The 20,894-nt window shown below is 44.0% G+C and overlaps 2 protein-coding genes and 1 long non-coding RNA gene across 3 annotated transcripts in view; 2 read left to right on the top strand and 1 right to left on the bottom strand.

Moving 5' to 3' along the window:
* Positions 1-20,763, bottom strand: part of LOC114601330 (DGAT1/2-independent enzyme synthesizing storage lipids-like) — a 32,115-nt gene extending 11,352 nt beyond the window's left edge. Inside the window, exons 1-3 of the mRNA XM_077933597.1 lie at positions 20,415-20,763; positions 18,624-18,788; positions 13,549-13,739 (exon numbers count right to left, since the gene is read on the bottom strand). Coding sequence (XP_077789723.1) covers positions 13,549-13,739; positions 18,624-18,788; positions 20,415-20,694 — 636 coding nt within the window. The 5' untranslated portion in view covers positions 20,695-20,763. The remainder of the gene's footprint in view (positions 1-13,548; positions 13,740-18,623; positions 18,789-20,414) is intronic.
* The window catches only part of XKR4 (XK related 4), a 354,573-nt gene that overhangs the window by 253,512 nt on the left and 80,167 nt on the right, over positions 1-20,894 (top strand). The gene's annotated exons all lie outside the window — the stretch shown is intronic.
* The window catches only part of LOC114600606 (uncharacterized), a 101,968-nt gene that overhangs the window by 77,895 nt on the left and 3,179 nt on the right, over positions 1-20,894 (top strand). The window lies entirely within an intron of this gene.

Raw genomic sequence — 20,894 nt, 5'->3', positions numbered from 1 at the left:
TAGTCGTGTGTTTCTGATTTGAGTTTCAACACTTACAGTAACATGAGACCTGTGGGAAGCACTGAGAACATATAAAGAGTCCTATGGATCAGGCCAAAGGCCTCTGTATTAGACCATCATGTTTCCTGCAGTGTCCATCTAAATTAGTAGCCATCACCACATCTTGTGCTGGCAAATTCCGTAGTTTGTGTACATACAGTGGTACCTCAGGTTTCAGATGCTTCAGGTTACAGACTCTGCTAACCCAGAAATAGTACCTCAGGTTAAGAACTTTGCTTCAGGGTGAGAACAGAAATTTGAGGCAGCCTGCTGCAGGAGTGCATTGGAGTCCAGAGATCACAGTTTGACAGCTAGGTCAGCCCGGCAACAAATGGAACTGCAAACCCGTTGGGAACTCAGTTTTGACCTCCATAGCAACTACAGTGGTACATCAGGTTAAGAGCTTAATTCATTCTGGAATACCGTTCTTAACCTGAAACTGTTCTTAACCTGAGGTACCACTTTAGCTAATGAGGCCTCCTGCTGCCACCACGCCGCCATGGTGCGATTTCTGTTCTCATCCTGAAGCAAAGTTCTGTAACCTCTGTGAGCGGTAAACAACATTCTCCAGGTTTCTTTTGGAGAAGAAGCATACTTAAAATGTGGTTTAAGTGTATGGTGTTTATGCAGCCATCAGCTGACCCTTTCTTTTGTAATCTGTCTTATTTATTTATTTTATCATTTATTGAATTTATATACCACCCTATACCTGGAGGCCTCAGGGCGGTTCAGAGAACCGCCTTAGTTTCATACTTCATAAAATGCTTTGTTTTTCTTATTACATAAATAAATAGCCATGCCTTTGTTTTGATCCTTATGTAGCCAACCCAAACTTGTAGCTGTTGTGACTCTGAGGGGGGTTCAGAGGTCCAGTCCTGATTCACTGTGGCAACTATTGTTCCATTGCTTCAAGCCTGAAATTCTGATCCTCAGTCCTATGAAATTATAGTGACTCATAAGGAAGAATTATTGCTATGAAAGAAACTTCCACTCACCATGCCATATCTTTCCATACATATCTATAATATTAGCAAAAAATTTCCTTGGCTTTTTCCAAATTTTGCTATCAGGACCAGTTTCTTGGTGCTTATTCATCTTCATGTAAACATATAGCCCAAATGAGCAAGCACAGCCAACCAAATATATATCTATCATTAATGAACAAAGCAAAATCAGAAGCTTACGAAACCACCAAGGGTGAACCACTGAGCTCAGGTATTCTTCTAAATAAGGAAAACTAATCAAGTTTTGCAACATTTGAGTAAACCAGCTCATTGTTTCCTGATCTTCAGCACCGAGCGTATGCCAATGAAATAAATATATGAAGTGAAATTTTCTTCAGTTGTGATGCTATTTCCCCCACTGTTTACCTGTAAAACAGAAAATGCAGTACATTGGTTTGATCTGCCTTCCCAGAAACATTCATGAATACATGAAAATCTTGCCAAGTTGCCGTATTGTGTTTCCAACGTCCATCATGGAGCCTTCCAAAATTACAAATATATGACTCCATCATTTATCTGTTGTAAAGCAAGCTGGTTTCATTCCACTGCTGAAGGTTTTTGTTTGTTTTGTTTGGTTTTTTGCATTTTCAAAAACAGGAACAGGGAGCATCTTTTATCCAACATAGGCATGATGCCTTGAAGTAAAGTTGAAGGTCTGGCAGGGCAAACCTCCTCTTTCTTTTCATCAATCATAATTTTAAATTTTACTCTGGGATTCATTCCCTGCCATATGAACCTTAATACTTTTTTCTGCCACTCTATGAAACATCAGATATCATTTATAATTGGAAGTACATTCATTTTGATGGCCAAAACAGTGATAGCTTCATTCTCTCCCATATTTCCAAATCTTTCTTTCTTTCCAAGCTTTTACATAGTTGTCTTGATAGATATTATGTTTTTTTTATTGTTAACCAAATCCCCAGATATTTTATTTTTGTTTCTATTTCCCACCCACATTCCGATTCAATGTCTTTTTTCTTTGATTATTCTTTATTTTTTTAGCAGCATCTTGATTTTCCCTTTATTTTGTTTGCAGCCAGCCAATTATACAAATCTACTTATCCCTTCTGTCACCTCCAGTATCCTCATTCTGGGTTGTTCTAAGGTTAATACAATGTCATCCGCGAATGCTTTCAATTTGTAATTTTGCTGGCCCACTGTTATTCCATTGATTTCATTGTTAATCCTGATCTTTTGAGCCAGTACTTCTAATATTAATATAAATAACAGCGGGGACATTGCGCAACCTTGCCTCATCCCTTTATATATCATACATTTTTCTGATGTGTTGTTTACAATTATATTGGCCCTCTGCTCATTATAGATTGATTTTCTACTTTTTATAAAGCTCTCCCCAAACCCCACTGCTGGAGTATTAAGGAAAGTGAGAAAGGGTCACTTCTCCAAGAGCCCGGCAAGGCCCTCTGCAGCCGCAGATATATTATGTGATGTATTGTGATATTGTGGTATTTAGCTGGTAATATATTGTGATGTTATAAACCTGATATCGCCCAGCCCTAAAGCACACTGAAAGACAGACAGCATTTCTCTCTCTCTCTCTCTCTCTCTCTCTCTCTCTCTCTCTCTCTCTCTCTGTCTTTCTCTGCAGACCCCCACACAAGAAGTGACAAATAGCACAACTACTAGCACATTTGCAAACGAAGCAGGGCCCAGTATGGTTTCAAACAGAATGACAGACTTTGATGAGATTCCTTCATTGCAGGGGGTTGACTAGATGACCATTGGAAACCCTTCCAAATCTACACTTTATGATTATCTGAACAAAAACTTTTACTTACATTTCTGGTAAGCCTAAATTGCCTTTGCTTCAGTCACCTCTCTCTGGAAGCAGCAGAAGTCTTGTCTGGTTCGGTGCACTTTTTCGTAGGCTAATTTCCACCCCTATGGAGACATGTCCCTTTATGTGGCAGTTTAAAGAGACTCTGATGGGTGTGCCATCTGAATGAGGAAACAAAGCATTGTGAAAAAAGAGGGAGTGCTTAGAGTGCCTGCTACTTGGAAGTTGTGGCCATTTGTAATTAAGGATAACTGATGAGATCACACAAAAATTCCTTCCAGTAGCACCTTAAAGACCAACTAAGTTAGTTCTTGGTATGAGCTTTCGTGTGCATGCACACTTCTTCAGATACCAAGAAGAAGACACCAAGATATCTGAAGAAGTGTGCATGCACACGAAAGCTCATACCAAGAACTAACTTAGTTGGTCTTTAAGGTGCTACTGGAAGGAATTTTTTTGTTTTGACTATGGCAGACCAACACGGCTACCTATCTGTAACTGTGATGAGATCACATTTACAATAGCAGTCATATTGCACGATAACATATTGGGTCACAGAAAACCAGTTATTGATTAAGGAGCAAAGGTAGGAATTGTGACCAGATATGCATCCTGCAATGCGTAAACCTTAGTAACATGTCATGTTTACAATATTGATTCCTAGCACTGTAAAAGCTCTTCCATTGGACCTGCCATTTAGTTCTACAATTATTTAGTATAATTAGGTCTTTATTGTCCCTCGAGAGACAGCCAAATTTAAATACCAATTTGACACACAGCTGTGAGGCATTTGCGAGCTTTTTTGCCGAGAAGTTATTTTTGCTCCGCCATGACCTCCCTGCCAATTTGGATACAATAAAGGAACTGGAGGCCCCTCGACTGTCCTCGGGCCCAGTATTGGACCACTTCGACCGGATATCCCCAGCCGATGTGGACAGACTCCTCCAAGCTGGAAAGCCCACCACCTGTCCTCTTGACCCATGCCCGTCTTGGCTGATTAGAGCGTGTCCAGACGAGGTGCGGGCCCCCCTAGGGGATATCATCAATTTGTCCCTTGGCACATGGACATTCCCAGGGGAACTGAAGGAGGCAGTGGTGCACCTGTTCTTAAAGAAAACATCATTAGATCCTTTAGATTTAACCAATTACCGCCCGGTTTTGAATATTCCGTTCCTGGGTAAGGTGATTGAGAGAGCGGTTGCTGAACAGCTTGGTGGGTTTCTGGATGAAACATCGGCTCTGGATCCATTCCAGTCCGGCTTCCATGCTGGTCATGGGACCGAGACAGCTCTGGTCACCCTAACAGATGATCTCCGTAGGCAGCTAGATCGAGGCGGGTCGGGGCTGCTGATTCTTCTAGACCTGTCAGCAGCCTTCGACTTGGTCGATCATGAACTCCTGGACCACTGCCTTGCCGACGTGGGGATCCAGGACACAGTCCTTCAATGGCTGTGCTTGTTTCTCTCTGGTCGGGGACAGAGAGTGGCGCTTGGGGGGGGGAATTGTCATCGCGCCACTCCTTGGTGTGTGGAGTGCCGCAGGGTGCGATACTCTCCCCGATGCTTTTCAACATCTTTATGTGCCCCCTCGCCCAGCTTGTCCGGAGTTTTGGGCTGGGTTGCCATCAGTATGCTGATGACACCCAACTCTATCTTTTGATGGATGGCCTTCCTGACTCGGCCCCAGACACACTGATCAGATGTTTGGATGCTGTGGCTGGATGGTCACGTGGGAACCGGTTGAAGCTAAATCCTTCAAAAACAGAGGTCCTGTGGCTGGGACTGGACTACATGGGATTGGGGGGGGGGCAACTCCCATCTCTTGCGGGGGTGCAATTAGTGCCAGCACCGTCCGGTAAGAGTTTGGGTGTAATCTTCGACACCTCCCTTTCCATGGAGGCGCAGATTGCAGCTATAACAAAGGCGGCATTTTTTCATCTCCCCAAGCTAAGCAGTTGGCTCCTTACCTCTCTCACCTTGACCTAGCCACTGTGATCCATGCGACGGTCACCTCCAGACTGGATTATTGTAACTCGGTCTACGTGGGGCTGCCCTTGAGACTGAGCCAGAAACTCCAGCGGGTGCAGAATGCTGCAGCGAGACACCTTATGGGGTCCTTGCTGTGAGATTACATTCACCCGGTGCTATACCAGCTGCACTGGCTCCAGGTGGAGTACAGGATCAGGTTTAAGGTGCTGGTTTTAACCTTTAAAGCCCTATACGGCTTAGGACCCTCGTACCTACGGGACCGCCTCTCCTGGTATGTCCCACAAAGATACTTACGGTCTTAAAATAAAAACATCTTGAAGGTCCCAGGCCACAGAGAGTTTTGGCTGGCCTCAACTAGAGCCAGGGCTTTTTCGGCTGTGGCTCCGATCTGGTAGAACGCTCTGTCACAAGAGACTAGGGCCCTGTGGGACTTGACATCTTTCCGCAGGCCTGCAAGACAGAGCTGTTCTACCAGTCTTTGGGCAGGGCACAGCCTGACTCCCTCCTTCGGCAATCTTCGCGGAGCTGTGGCCCAATGGTTGCCGTTGGTTTGATTTGAGTTAATTTTATAATGAATGATTTTAGAGTGTTGTGTTGTTCTGTTGTTCTGTTTTATTGTTGTTAGCCGCCCTGAGCCGGGCTTCGGCTGGGGAGGGCGGGATATAAATAAAATTTATTTGAGTTAATTTTATAATGAATGATTTTAGAGTGTTGTGTTGTTCTGTTGTACTGTTTTATTGTTGTTAGCTGCCCTGAGCCAGGCTTCGGCTGGGAAGGGCGGGATATAAATAAATTTTATTATTATTATTATTAATTCAACAGCAGCATGTGTATGTGGATTTCATTAACACCTACTAGGTTTGAATGTTGAATCTCAAGTAATCATCCTCAGTAATCAATCCTACACTAATAAACTTGACCAGCTACTTGTGCTCTAGGCATTGTCTAAAATCTCCAATACCATCTGTTTGATTGTTTGGTTAAATTCTGCCATGCTGATTTTTCTGCAGGCAGCTCATCAAAAAGCTTCTTCACTTGTTGCTCCTGCAGTATGCTTTGCTTTCTCAGGAGCTCCAGAAATTCCAGGTTGACCTGCTTTGACATCAAAGGGTCTCTGGCTTTCAGTACATGTTCAATATTGTCAGATGGGGGTGGAGGATCCATGTCCAGCATGCATTCGTCAGTTATGTCAGAGCAATACTGTAATTACATACACATATGGTGGTCTTAACGTTTATTTCTCAAAAAAACATGAAAGTGATATGAAAGTAGCCAAGACAAATGTGCCACAGAAGCCCACCAACCCTTGCAAAGGCCGACTAGGTAAAGGTTCTTTTTGCATGTGGGTGGAGGGAATAAAAAGGCACCTGTTAGGATGGGTAGTGCAGAAGGCAGGAATGCCAACAAGAAGAAAACCCAGAGCCACTGATTGTACTTGTGCCCCCAGTCCTCGTCTCTGCTGAGTACTACAATGGCAACAGGAATTGAGGAGGAGAAAACTGCCAGGCAGTGGCACCCCCATGTCATATGTGTGAAGGCAGACAGGAAGGGCCTGGCAGAGGGCAGATTGCCGTTATATCAGTTTTAATTGCACAGCCTGAATTTGGCTCATCAGCTCTAATGCGACAGCTCCCACTGGCCAAATGGAACCTTTCTCCATAGCCTATCTCAACACACCTGAATGATTTAGAGCTAATGGCTTTGGACAGGGAAGCAACTAAGAAAATGAGAGATTGCAAAGGACTAGAAGGATCAATTCTCTTTTATCTTTTTATCATTTTGCTATTCCTTCCTATCCTTGGTACAGCCTATTCAGGAGAAGCTATCTGCTTCTCCAATATGGAAGTAAGATGGTAGTGAAGGCAGCAGAAAGAATATGGGAAATAACTGCTTCAAAATTTTACAACTGGGATAAATCATTCCCGGTATTCAGATATCTGATTGGGGCATTGGGGTGTTTTGTTTTTTTTTATCCAATAGCTGAGGGTTTTGTGTATTGCAAACCAGTGTATTGCATGACTTCTACTTATCTGGAGGTAGAGGGAGAGTGGGGAAGATAGTGGCAAGGTGGGTGTGATTAAAACACATCAATGGAGCCACTCCACTGATCCTGCTTGTTTGTTTATACCATGCTGACCTCACTTTCAACTTGCCTTTCCCCCTCTACCTCCTGTTAAGCAGCAGCAATGTGACCAGTCAGAGGTCAGGTGAGCAGCAGCGCCCCTTCACACTCTGACACTGCTGTAACCCATCATTGTGCAATGCTCTGGCATGTAAGAAAATGTGTCCTGCAGTTGCTGTGCCTCCTTAATTGCTAGGTACACCCACACCTCCAACTAAGCTGGCATGGTTTTGAAATGGGCTGGCACATCCCATTAAAGTGATATCCACCCTGCATTGTTGAAACTCTCACTATGTGGGCAGTGAGAACTTCAATCAATGATGCTATCAATGGAGCCACTTCTGAATGAATACCACACAAAAATTGCAACAAGTATGATTGATTTCCCATGACTGCTTACTTGAATATTTTCTGTATATATTTCTGCAGCTTCCATTATTCTAGCATCATTATTTTAGTAAAAGGAACCAGTCACTTTGAGGAATTTTGTCAAAAAGCAGGATATGAATCTAAATAAATTAAATAAACCATTTAAATATTAAGAAGCATACTGTGACCAAATTTTTACTGTATTTTTTGCTCCATAAGATGTACCTGACCATAAGAGGCACCTAGTTTTTAGAGGAGGAAAAAAAATAGAAAAATATTACTCACAGAGCGTGTAAGCGGATCTCGATTTTCTTGCTTTAAAGCAAGCAAAGCAAGAGCTGCTTACACGGCTTCTGTTTCCCTTTGCGCAGCTCTCACTTTGCTTGCTCATCCCTTCAGAGGCATCCCTCATATCGCGACTGCAGCCGCAGCCGAGGGATCCCTCTGCCGTCCAGTGCTTTCACTCCATTAAACACGCAGACATTTGCCCTTACTTTTTAGGAGTAAAAAAGTGCTTGTTATGGAGCGAAAAATATGGTATTTCCATGGCACAATCTATGTCCATGGCACCATGCCAATGACCATAATACTGTGAGGCATCATCAAGAATATCTACCTCCCAGCTCTATAGTTACACACCCAGTGATTTTCAGATCTAAAGCTTGGCCTTTGTTCACCATACATCATCTTCAGAAACAAATGCCCCAAAAATTATTGAATCCTGATCAGCCTACTCTGGTATTAATAACTGAGGCTATGGAAGAAAGAAATAAGCTAAGATGGGAACTTGAGTCTTTCAGGAGCTAAAAGATAAAGGAGATAGTGTGTGTGTGTGTGTGTGTGTGTGTGTGTGTGTGTGTAAAAGCCTGGTCACTCTGGGCAGCTTAGAACATAAAAAACACAGCAACACATCATCAGTTAAAAACTTTCTGATGCAGGGTTGCCTTCAGATGTCTTCAGAAAGTTGTGTGGTTGTTTATCTATTTGACATCTGATAAGAGGGTGTTCAACGGGGGGGGGCGGTGGTAATGTGGGGCGGGCACCAGATCCAGATTCATAGGTGAGTTGGCTGTTTTCGGTAGATCAGTCACTTTTTTCACCAATTCCAGCTGTCTTTTTGTTTTCTCTACTTTTCTTGCTATAAGTTTGAAATGATTTGCATTATAGGGCTCAAATCTTGGAGCACCCTTTTATAAACATAAAAGAAGTGACACTGTTTTAATACAGGTAATTTATAGACATTACTCTAGTGTACTACTAGTCTACTAGTGCAAATTCCCCAAAAAGAGGAATACTGGGTGTATTGCAGGATAGGGCAGGAAAGCACTTGTACGTCTTCAAAAACGTAGGACCTTCTTCACACACAGCAGGTGCTGAGCTACTGAGCTAGGGACCCTTCCAAATACTTCATATACAATCCAGCACAATTCTGTATATATCAACTTAGCTTTAATAACATAATTATTAACGCTTTCTATTACAGACACTTTCTCATAAACACTGCAACTGTTTTATATGGACTAGTTAGCTTTGTAATGCTTATCAAATCGTTCTGAAAGAGCTCTTAATATATTTCCTGGCACAATATGTAACTTCTTTCTGGGATACACAAATGAATTTGTACACAGAGATGTGTTGCATGAGAGTCCTTGTCTCTCAACCCTCAAAAGTGGCTTCTTCAACATGGAGGGTTGGGTCAGAGCAGCCTGGGTGAGGAACCCCCACTAGGAAACTGCTCATCTCTCAGTGAATCCAGCCCACTCTCTTTATGTTTACCAAGAGCACTGTATGAGAATGGCAGAGAAACAATCAAACATATGTGCCTTGGGCTGCTTTGTACACAGTATCATAGAATAGAATCATAGAATCATAGAGTTGGAAGAGACCACAAGGGCCATCGAGTCCAACCCCCTGCCAAGCAGGAAACACCATCAGAGCACTCCTGACATATGGCTGTCAAGCCTCTGCTTAAAGACCTCCAAAGAAGGAGACTCCACCACGCTCCTTGGCAGGAAAATAGAAAGTTACCTTGCATGGTTGTTACAATGTAGGATAAAAGGAGCGAACCTCAGGACAACCAAGGCATAACCCTTTGGAGAAAGAAATTTCTTATCTGCCCCTTTAAACAGGCAATCAAAACCTGAAACTTGATGCAGCAAGAAAACAAGCAGAAAGTGCTTGGAGAAGGACCAGGCATACTAAACAATGTTCCCACCCTGTTCCCATTAGCCACCAGGACCCTACATGCTCCTCCCCTTAGCCCCCTCCCTTTGGGAGTCAGATTCTCATGTTTTCCTTGAAGAAGGGGGGAAGTGTAACATCCTCTGCAGGAGCAGGTAGAATAAGTCCTGCCATGTAATACCATACAAATGGTATCCGTGTTTGACATTGTCTTCAGTGAAACGGCATCTCATATAGGAGCCTGCTGATGCACGAGTAATAACAAATTACAATATATGAAACAAACATGAAAAGAAAGGTGAGGATTGGATAATTATTTTGCCTCAACCATCCTGCCTTTATTTTTGTTATGGACTACGAAGAATGCTTCACATCTGGTATTACAGTGGTGCCCCGCAAGACGAATGCCTCGCAAGACGGAAAACCCGCTAGACAAAAGGGTTTTCCGTTTTGTTTTGTTGTTTTTTTAAATCATATTTATTGAAATTTCCAAAATACAGAAAGTAAAAGTAAAACAAAAATAAAATACATTTGAAACCTTACTGTCATTACCCACTTTCTGGGACTCCCCCCTCCCCCATCCCTACCATATTCCCCTTTCATAACGTTGGTTCTACAAGCTCTCACTCCCAATTTAAAACTTAATTTGTTTAACCCAATATTCAAATTTGAATTTATACAGTCATCATCATTACCTTAAATAAAAATCAAAGATTCTCCCCCCAAAGTCCACCACATTTTCCTTCCACGAATTCCCTTTTTTTTGATAAAGACGCCCCAACAAAGTATAAAAAACTATATAAAGATATAAAAGATAAAAAGTATATAAAAAAAAATTCCAGAAAATAGTTACCCAGCCTTTGGATTCTAAATCTCCCCCCCCCCTTCCCCGGTTTAGATTCCCCATGTCCATCAGTCTGTCTGTTGTCTGCCTGGAAGTCTTAGATCCATAATCAGATTTTCCCCCAGTTCCTTGCCAGTTTTTTTTTTTAAGTTATTTTTATGGTATTTAATTTCAAATCTCCAATCCAAAAACGGCCCCTAAGGGCCTTTAGTTTCCTTGGTCTTTAAGGCTCCCCCCATTGTTCTTTCCATGTTGTAGTCCAGTTTCTTGTCTTGTTCCGCTGCTAAAACGTTCTAATTCAGAAATTTAGTAGCTCTACAGGGGTTGTTGTTATTCAGGAACAAAAACTTGCGTTCAGTCCCTTCCTTTCTTCAATAGAAAATTCTATTGTCTCCTTTAATGTAAGCACCCCTGTAGACAAAATACTATTTCAGTTTTGCAGCTTTCCCAGGAGATAACAAGTCCTGTACAATTCCAAGAGTATTTTTCCACTTACGACCATCTTTGTAATGTCCCGAAACCCCTCTAGGGGGATTGTAGTAACTTTGTTTCCTCTGATCCAAAAGACCGATTGTTGTTCCATATTTTCAACATTTTGTATCCAAATCGTAGCAAATTGTAACGAAATTAACTAGCAAAGTCCTCATAGCAGAGTCCTCTTTAAATTTTCCGACTTTGACAGCTACTTTGACAGCTGTCAAAGTCTCCGTCTCTTTTCACCAGGCTCTCTCACAAATCGCCCCGGTTCCCGGGGGGGGGGGGGTTGCGTTTTCCTTCTCCCTCCACTCTTCTCCTCCAGCACAGTTCTTGTAGTTTTCCATCGTGGAATTCTTAATTTTTGTCAGAAATACGCTTCTTTTTAGACCTTGGTTACCCAGTCCTTGTTTTAAAATGTTTACAGTAGGGAGGGGGACTGACTTCCTTTTTGGATCCCCCCCCCCCCGCTCGTGCCAAATCCGAAAAAAAATTCCTTTTTTTCCCCCTTTTAAACCCGGTTTCCCAATTACTCACGGGTTGTTGTTAAAAGTCCGAATTTTCAATGGAAGAAGTCAGCGCTCTCCACCGGATGGCATGCGGCTTCGCTCGGCAGGGAAAGCAGAGGACTCAAAGCACCACGCCACTCCCCGGCACCCGATCCGTAGCCTTTAAAAAGGCTCCTTCACGAGTCGGGAGGGCGCTAACGGTTCCAGCCGAGACACCCATGTCCACGGGCTCCGTGCCCATGGTTTTTAAGGGTCCCCGCGTCGCCGGCATGGTAGGACCCAGCCCCTGCCGAGCAGGCTCCCTCCGGACCTCGGAGGGAGTCCGCCATTCGGCGATGGCGCCAACCCGGAAGTCCGACAAAAGGGTTTTCCATTTTGGAGGTGCTTCACAAAACAAATTTCCTATGGGCTTGCTTTGCAAGATGAAAATGTCTTGCGAATTCCCGCAGGGTTTTTTTCCTCCCCCCCCTTTTTCCCAAGCCTCTAGGCCGCTTAACAGCTGATCCGCTAAGCCGCTAAGCCGCTTAACAGCTGATCGCTGAGCCGCTTATCAGCTGATCCGCTAAGCCGCTTATCAGCTGATCCACTAAGCCGCTTATCAGCTGATCCGCTAAGCCCGCTAAGCCGCTAATAGCGCTAAGCCGCTAAGCCGCTAATGGGCTTGCTTCGCAAGACGAAAAAACCGCAAGACGAAGAGACTCGCAGAACGGATTCTTTTCGTCTTGCGAGGCACCACTCTATAATGAGAAGCAACTCATAAATGATAATGTAATTGGCTTTAAAATTCCTGACACATCTATTCAAATATCTCAGATGAAGAAACTTCAGAAGCTGTCCTCCAGATTTTCAGGAACTGAAGGCGGGGGGGGGAGAATTTCCTGGTTTGCCCTGAAGGGGAAAGGAAGCCAGGTTCATGCCAACCCGCCACTGCTTTTTGGGGTTTGGGGGCAGCTCGTAGGCAATGAGCACCCCAAAAAGGTCTTGGGGATGATCAGGAATCTGAGGGTTCCTGTGGAGGTCAAAAGCGAGTTCCCAACGGGTCTGAGGTTCCATTTGGTGCTGGCCTAACCCGGCTGTCAAGCTGTCATCTCTGGGCTCCAGTGTTTTCCAGCAACAGGCTGCCTTGAATTTCCTACTCAGCGAGCAGCAGATTTCCCAGAAAATAAAACCAAGGAAAAAGGGATTTATTATTCAAATGTCTTCAGCATTTGGATTAATTTGGCAAACTTCCAGGAGAACAAAAAGGGAGTCTTCTCTGGAATTAGTGAATATCCTGCATAGGAACCAGATGGCTGAAGCACTGAAGGAAACAAAGAAACTCTGCCATCGGAAATAAAAGGAGGGGGACAGGGGGATACGAACTTTGAAAAGTTTCTTTTGAAAGAAAAAGCATTCAAACTTTTATACTCCTCCCCCCTGGATTCAACTGGCGGCAGCTATAGCATCTCAGGAACTATTGGCAGACAATTTGGCTTTAATTGAATTGAGGCAAAAAGAGATGCTATAAAGATTTAGATCTATTGCTCAGCAATCTGGTGAAGCAATAAGGGATAAAATAATTGAGGCAATTGCAAATCTTCTTGAGACTCAAAAGCAGGAGGTACATCAAGCTGTTGATCATGCTTTCAGGGTTAAATCCCCGTATGCTAAGAAGAAAACATTTCCAGGAGATTGTATGGTTCTTTTTTTATTCTAGAAATATCAAAGACTGAGTGCTCCAGACCTATTATGAGAAGGATCTTGAAATAGATGATGACTGGCAGCATTAAGATAAATTCTGCAGTGTAATATGTTTTGATGGATTCAATAATGGAATACTGAATAGTATAGTTTTTGTAAAATATGCAGGGATTTATGATATGTAAAATGAACTATCAAAGGAGAAGAAAGGAAGTCATTGATATCTTAAGGATGTAAAATGAGTATTTAAAATAGTAAAACAATTTTTAAAAATAAAATTATATATATAAAATTATATATATATATAAAAGAAAGATAAAAGGAAAATGCTTGTTTTCTTTTTAAATGTCACCAATTTCAGTAGGTTTGTTTTAAAGCAGTGTTGGGGAGAGCTGTGGCACTCCAGATATCATTTGACCCCCAAACAGGATATTTGCCATCCTCAGCTTTTTTGGATGCTGGATCAAGGATGTCAACACATTACGTCTTATCTAGGATAATTGTGATGGCAATGCAGATTGCACAAAGATCACTCACCACTTTCGCCTCCAAAGCTGCCTGAGCAAAACCTGTGCGTTTACCCCACATTATGCCGTAATCGTGACTATACAGTGCTTCTCTACCTCCACCAGGTGCAATGCCCATTAAATGGCCTTTCTTCATCATTTCCACAATTTCAGCTTTCTTGTAAGATTTCAACCTGATCACATAATAAAGCATCTGCAGCCCTGAAAAAATAAGCCCCTTCAGAAAACCCCTTTAACGGGGAACCCTGGTATCACCGCCGCAAAGAGGAAGATGGACAAAAGGATTCCGCCCAAGGCCTGATACCGCCAAAGTTGTGACGTTTTGCTATGGGAAAGGAGAAACCTGCCAATGCAGGGAAATTCCTTTCCGGCCCTTTAACAGCGACCTTAACGTAGCAGCGCCCGCATACCTGTGAAGAAAAGTTAACCTGCAAAATAAGACATTAACTGAGGGTGGGCAGGGTGGGAGAAGTTCTGGAGCCAAGTGAGGATTCCCAGGTAAGATCCTCCCTCTATTGTGTGGGCAGGTAATCCCTCCCCTACCTGGCCTGGTCTCCTTGGCAACGCTTCCCCCAGGTGGGATTGGACAACTGACTGAGGTAGGCGGAGACCTCCAGGTATCCCACCTGAGGGAAGGCAAAGCCAAGCCTATGCTGTTGGAGCCGCTCCAGATCTAGGGGCTGCACGCGTCCACGCAAAGGGCGCCCCCGTTTTAAGCGGGGAGCGGTCATTATGTGAAACCTATTTAGGAAATAGTGTGGATACAATACAAGTGTCATTATTCCAAAGATATTGCACTATTATGGATGACAAGCATAGCTCTCTGCCAATTCATTTTAACAAGGATTTAATGGATGGGGATTTATGCTAATTGCTCTTTTGTTCAGAGATTCTGACAGTAGAGGGGTTTTTTGGAAAGCACATTGAGTGGGGTTGAGTGCTGAGGTGGCCACTTTTTAGACATGTGTTCCTCAAGTCAAGTCTGTAATACATTCAAGTTTGCATTATGATAAAAATACAGCTCAAAGTTCCTTGCTGCAGCATCCAAACCTTCAATCCCTTTAGGGTGCAGAGCTTTTGGATACAGTAGACACACACACGGGGGGGGGGGGGAGAGATACACGCATGGCACAGAGGAGATTATGCTGATGGAAAACTGCCTCCACCAGCAGAGATTGGTACACAAATATATGGGTGGAGGTTATATGCTGCATTAATTAACCTAGTGGAAAAACTCCAAACAGCACTCTGTGCTACTGGTCCTCTTTGGACTCCTTCCTTCCTTCCTTTAAATGACCTTTCTGTGATGTCATAGTTTCCTGGTGTGGCTGCTGTGTGCATGCAGAAGAAGATGATGTGGGGGGAGTGGCAGTGGAGGGCCATGAACACTACAACAAGGGTGCCACATGTTTTTGATTGCAGTGTCACATGGGGGCATAAAAGCTGTGTGTGGGAGTGCTTGATTGGCCATGTGTTTGGGTGGGGCCATGTTTTCTGGGATCTGTGTGCAGATTTGGTGATAGGTTGGACTTGCTATGAAAGCCTTGGACATGTCTTTGGGGCTTCACTTGGGCTTCTGCCCTTTTCCTTAGCTGTAGCTCCCACCCCATCCCAGCTGCCACCCAGTGGTGTCTGAATACAGGGATTTTGCACAGGTGGTTTGCTAGTGCAGATGCTCCCAAGCAGAATCCCATACTTTGCGTTGTTCTTTCCAGTAAGGAATATCCCATCTTTACTTATGACAGAACTTTGCAAAACTCTTTGTACTTGAGGAAACCATAAACTTAGAGACCCCAAAGCCTAAGCCTTGTCGTATTCTGACATTAAAGTGAGAAGCAATTATTACATGAGAGCTTGTAGTCATTACCGAGGAGGCAGGTTTAGTCGTTATTTGAGGACTATCCCTGTCTCTGGGTCTGGTCTTGTCCAGATTGATACTGGAATCAGCAGGGATACCCACTTGACCTGAAGGTGGTGCTGTGCAATGCCTGGTCAATGAAGCATAAGACCACTGCCATCCATGACTTGATCATGGATGGACGACTTGACCTGGCTTGTGTAACAGGCCTTGTGGGTGGGGAGGGGGGGTATGCAGTGATTTTTACGAAGTCATTAATTTGCACCAGGCATCCTATTGGGAAGACCTAGTTCTCTGAGTGCATGTACTGGAAGTTGGGCAATAGGGGCAGTACAGGATTCCTTTTGGTGTACCGACCTCCCCGCTGCACCAAGGATTCCCTGCCCGAGCTGCTTCAGGTCATGGCAGATGTTCTCCTGGAGACACCTAGTTTGGTTGTCCTAGGGGATTTTAACATCCATGCTGACATGACCTTACAAGGGGCCACTCAGGACTTCGTGGAAAGCATGGCCTCTATGGGGCTGTCCCTGAATAAGTCTGGCCCAACTTATAGCCGCAGACATGCCTTAGACCTGGTGTTCACCTCTATGGATGTTGGTGATCTGACACTAAGTAAAAGTGAAACTAATGAAGTGCCATGGTCAGATCACTTCCTGGTGCAACTGGACTTCTCCACAACCCTTCCCCTCTGCGGAGAGGTGGGACTGATTCAGATGTTCTGCCCCCACTACTTAATGGATCCAAATGGCTTCCAATGAGTGGTAGGGGATGCTTTATCCCATGTTGATGGCGTTTCAGCTGATTCCCTGGTGGCCCGCTGGAATGTGGAGTTAACTAGGGCTATTGACTGTTTGGCTCCGAAGCGCCCTCTCCGATTGCATGGAGCCTGGACAGCCCCGTGGTTTTCCACGGATCTGAGGGCAATGAAACAATCGCTGAGACAACTAGAGTGCCGGTGGCGGGTAACTCATTCTGAAGCTGACCGGACATGGGTTAGAGCTCAGTATCGAGTCTACCAAGTGGCGATAGCAACGGCGAAGAATACTTTGTTCGCCGCCTCTATTGCATCTGCAGAAAACAGCAGCAGGAGACTTTTTCAGGTGGTTTGCAATTTAGCGGAACCACCTGCTCCATCGGGGCACAGTACGGGCCACATGATCTCCTGCAATGATTTTGCAAAGTTTTTTGCAGGTAAAGTCGTTCAGATTCAGGAAAAGGTAGACTCCACCGTGGGAGCAGAGCCGGGGCGGGAGAGTGCTAGAGTCCTGTCTAGTCATGTTGCATGGGATCAATTCCAATCTGTTACCTCTGAGGATGTGGACAGGCTGCTTAGACGAGTGAAACCAACTACCTGTCTCCTTGATCCTTATAAAAGCTAGTTGGGAAGGGCTGGGCGATGGGCTTTGCGGGGTGGTGAATGCTCTGTGAGGGAGCCTTCCCAGACCTGCTGAAAGAGGTGGTCATTAAACCGCTTCTTTAAAAAAACAACTCTAGACCCAGCCAATATGGCCAACTATCGTGCAGTCTCAAATCTTCCACTCTTGGGCAAGGTGATTGAGCGAATGGTTGCTGAACAACTTCAGGCATGCCTGGAAGAAGTGGACCATTTGGATCCCTTCCAGTCAGGATTCAGGCTTCATCATGGGACTGAAACTGCCTTGGTCGCACTGGTCGATGATCTCCGGCAGGCTAGGGGCAAAGGTGAGAGCTGTTTCCTAGTTCTGCTGGATCTCTCAGTGGCTTTTGGTACCATCGACCATAACATCTTTCTGGACTGTCTAGAAGGGCTGGGAGCTGGGGCACTGTTATACAGTGGTTCCACTCCCTCCTCCTGGGCCGTGTTCAGCAAGTGGTGGTAGGGGATGAGTGTTCAGACCCCTGGGCTCTCACTTGTGGGGTGCCTCAGGGTTTTGTCCTCTCCCCCATGCTTTTCAACATCTACATACAGCCATCAGGGGGTTTGGGTTGGGTGTTCATCAATATGCAGATGATACCCAGCTCTACATCTTTCAACCAGTGAACCAGTGAAGGAGATGAAGGTCCTGTGTGAGTGTCTGGAGGTGGTTGGAGGATGGATGGCAGCTAACAGATCGAGGTTGAATCCTGACAAGACAGAAGTACTGTTTTAGGGGGACAGGAGGCGGGTGGGTGTGGAGGACTCACTGGTCCTGAATGGGATAACGGTGCCCCTGAAGGACCAGGTGCGCAGTCTGGGAGTCATTTTGGACTCACAGCTGTCCATGGAGGTGCAGGTCAATTCTGTGTCCAGGGCAGCTGTTTAACAGCTCCATCTGTATGCAGGCTGAGATCCTATCTGCCCGTGGACTGTCTCGCCAGAGTGGTGCATGCTCCAGTTATCTCCTGCTTGGACTACTGCAATGTGCTCTACGTGGGGCTACCTTTGAAGGTGACCCGGAAACTACAACTAATTCAGAATGTGGCAGCTAGACTGGTGACTGGGAGCGTCCACCGAGACCCCATAACACCAGTCTTGAAAGACCTACATTGGCTCCCAGTATGTTTCAGAGCACAATTAAAAGTGTTTAAAGCCCTAAACGGCCTCGGTCCAGTTTACCTGAAGGAGCGTCTCCACCCCCATCGCTCTTCTCGGACACTGAGGTCTAGTGCTGAGGGCCTTCTGGCGGTTCCCTCACTGTGAGAAGCCAAGTTACAGGGAACCAGGCAGAGGGCCTTCTCGGTAGTGGCACCTGCCCTGTGGAACGCCCTCCCACCAGATGTCAAAGAGAAAAACAACTACCAGACTTTTAGAAGACATCTGAAGGCAGCCCTGTTTTTAGGGAAGCTTTTCGTGTTTAACAGACTACAGTATTTTAATACTTTGTTGGAAGCCGCTCAGAGAGGCTGAGGAAACCCAGCCAGATGGGCGAGGCATAAATAATAAATTATTATTATTATTATTATTATTATTATTATTATTATTATTATTATTATTATTATTATTATAGCATAGGAATCAGATGACACATTATCCAGATTCCTTAGTTTTTAGATCTCTGGGGAAGAATGTAGACAGAAAAGCACAGTATTTCTTCATGGAGACCATTTCTGCTGACTCAGTTGTGAATTAGAAATAATTATTCATCCTGCATTCATTCTCTTTTACTATCAAATATTTTATAGCATTTTTTCATAGCTTATAGCATTGTTTTTTGTCATATTTTACATGTTTTATGTAAAAAAGCATGATTTAAATTTAAATAATTTACCTGGTATCCAATACACAACATGATGAGTTAATGAAAAGCACACTCTCCCTGTGTCTAAAAAATATCTAGCCACAAACAAGGCATAGCCGAGAGGAGCAACTCCATGATGATAAATAATAAACCCTGGTCCTTTAGGGATATGTTCTATACCAGTAAGTTCATAACCTGAAAATAATAAAAAATGCAACAAAGAAATATCGCAACAATTATTGGAGGAAATCAGTGTGGTTCAGAAAAAAAATGAAATTTAAGATCAGGTTAAAAGTTCTGTTATATGCTTTTGAATTATGGAGCTGGAGGAGACTCTTGAGAGTCCCATGGACTGCAAGAAGATAAAACCTATCCATTCTGAAGGAAATCAGCCCTGAGTGCTCACTGGAAGGACAGATCCTGAAGCTGAGGCTCCAATACTTTGGCTACCTTATGAGAAGAGAAGACTCCCTGATGTTGGGAAAGACCCTGATGTTGGGAAAGATTGAGGGCACAACGAGAAGGGGTCAAACAGAGGACAAGATGGTTGGACAGTGTTCTCGAAGCTACCAGCATGAGTCTGACCGAACCGTGGGAGGCAGTAGAAGACAGGAGTGCCTGGCATGCTCCGGTTCATGGCGTCACGAAGAGTCAGACACGACTAAATGACTAAACAACAACGACAATATGCTCCAGCATTCTGGATGCTAGGTTGTCATCCACACGGATCAAGACTTTATCTGTGGTGGTCCCTTAATGAATGAAGGGACTTCTCCTCTCCTGGAATGTGCCTTCCTTGCTTCCTTTTGAGCACAGGTGATAACATTTTTGCCCAGTCTTTGAGTGAGCTAAAACTGTGTTTTGCTGTTTTAGTCTACTTTAAGCTTTTAACCTAGCAGTTCGAAAGCACCCCCGGGTGCAAGTAGATAAATAGGGACCGCTTACTAGCGGGAAGGTAAACAGCATTCCGTGTGCTGCGCTGGCTTGCCAGATGCAGCTTGTCACGCTGGCCACGTGACCCGGAAGTGTCTGCGGACAGCGCTGGCCCCCGGCCTCTTAAGTGAGATGAGCGCACAACCCTAGAGTCTGTCAAGACTGGCCCGTATGGGCACGGGTACCTTTACCTTTACCTTAAGCTTTTATATGGGGTTTAGCCCTTGGGATGGTTCAATATGTTGTTTCAACACTTACAGTAACATGAGACCTGTGGGAAGCATTGAGTACATATAAAGAGTCCTATGGATCAGGCCAAAGGCCTCTATTTGAGACTATCCTGTTTCCCGCAGTGTCCATCTAAATTAGTAGCCATCACCATATCCTTTGCTGGCATATTCCATCGTTTGTGTACATAGTTGCTAATTCTGTCCCTGTGAGGTGTAAACAACATTCTCCAGGTTTCTTTTGGAGAAGAAGCGTACTTAAAATGTGGTTTAAATGTATAGTGTTTATGCAACTACCAGCCGACCCTTTCTTTTGTAATCTGTCTTATTTATTTATTTTATCATTTATTTATTGAATTTATATACCACCCTACACCTGGAGGCCTCAGGGCAGTTCTCAGAACCACCTTAGTTTCATACTTCACAAAATGCTTTGTTTTTCTTATTACATAAATAAATAGCCATGCCTTTGTTTTGATCCTTATGTAGCCAACCCAAACTTGTAGCTGTTGTGACTCTGAGGGGGTTCAGAGGTCCAGTCCTGATTCACTGTGGCAACTATTGTTCCATTGCTTCAAGCCTGAAATTCTGATCCTCAGTCCTATGAAATTATAGTGACTCTTAAGGAAGAATTATTGCTATGAAAGAAACTTTTACTCACCATGCCATATCTTTCCATATATATTTGTAATATGAGCAATAAATTTCCTTGGCTTTTTCCAAATTTTGCTATCAGGACCAGTTTCTTGGTGCTTATTCATCTTCATGTAAACATATAGCCCAAATGAGCAAGCACAGCCAGCCAAATATATATCTATTATTAATGAACAAAGCAAAATCAGAAGCTTATGAAGCCACCAAGGGTGAACCACTGAGATCAGGTATTCTTCTAAATAAGGAAAACTAATCAAGTTTTGCAGCATTTGAGTAAACCAGCTCATTGTTTCGTGATCTGAAGCACCAAGCGTATGCCAATGAAATAAATATATGAAGTGAAATTTTCTTCAGTTGTGATGCTATTTCCCCCACTGTTTACCTGTAAAACAGAAAATGCAGAACATTGATTTGATCTGCCTTCCCAGAAACATTCATGAATACATGAATATCTCATGCTGCTTAATATTTTCCTAGTTTTCCGCAG

Source organism: Podarcis muralis, chromosome 8 (genome assembly GCF_964188315.1).
Source record: "Podarcis muralis chromosome 8, rPodMur119.hap1.1, whole genome shotgun sequence".
In the NCBI taxonomy this organism is placed as follows: domain Eukaryota; kingdom Metazoa; phylum Chordata; class Lepidosauria; order Squamata; family Lacertidae; genus Podarcis; species Podarcis muralis.
The sequence above is the reverse complement of the archived record's forward strand: the minus strand, read 5'-3'. Positions and strand labels throughout refer to the sequence as shown.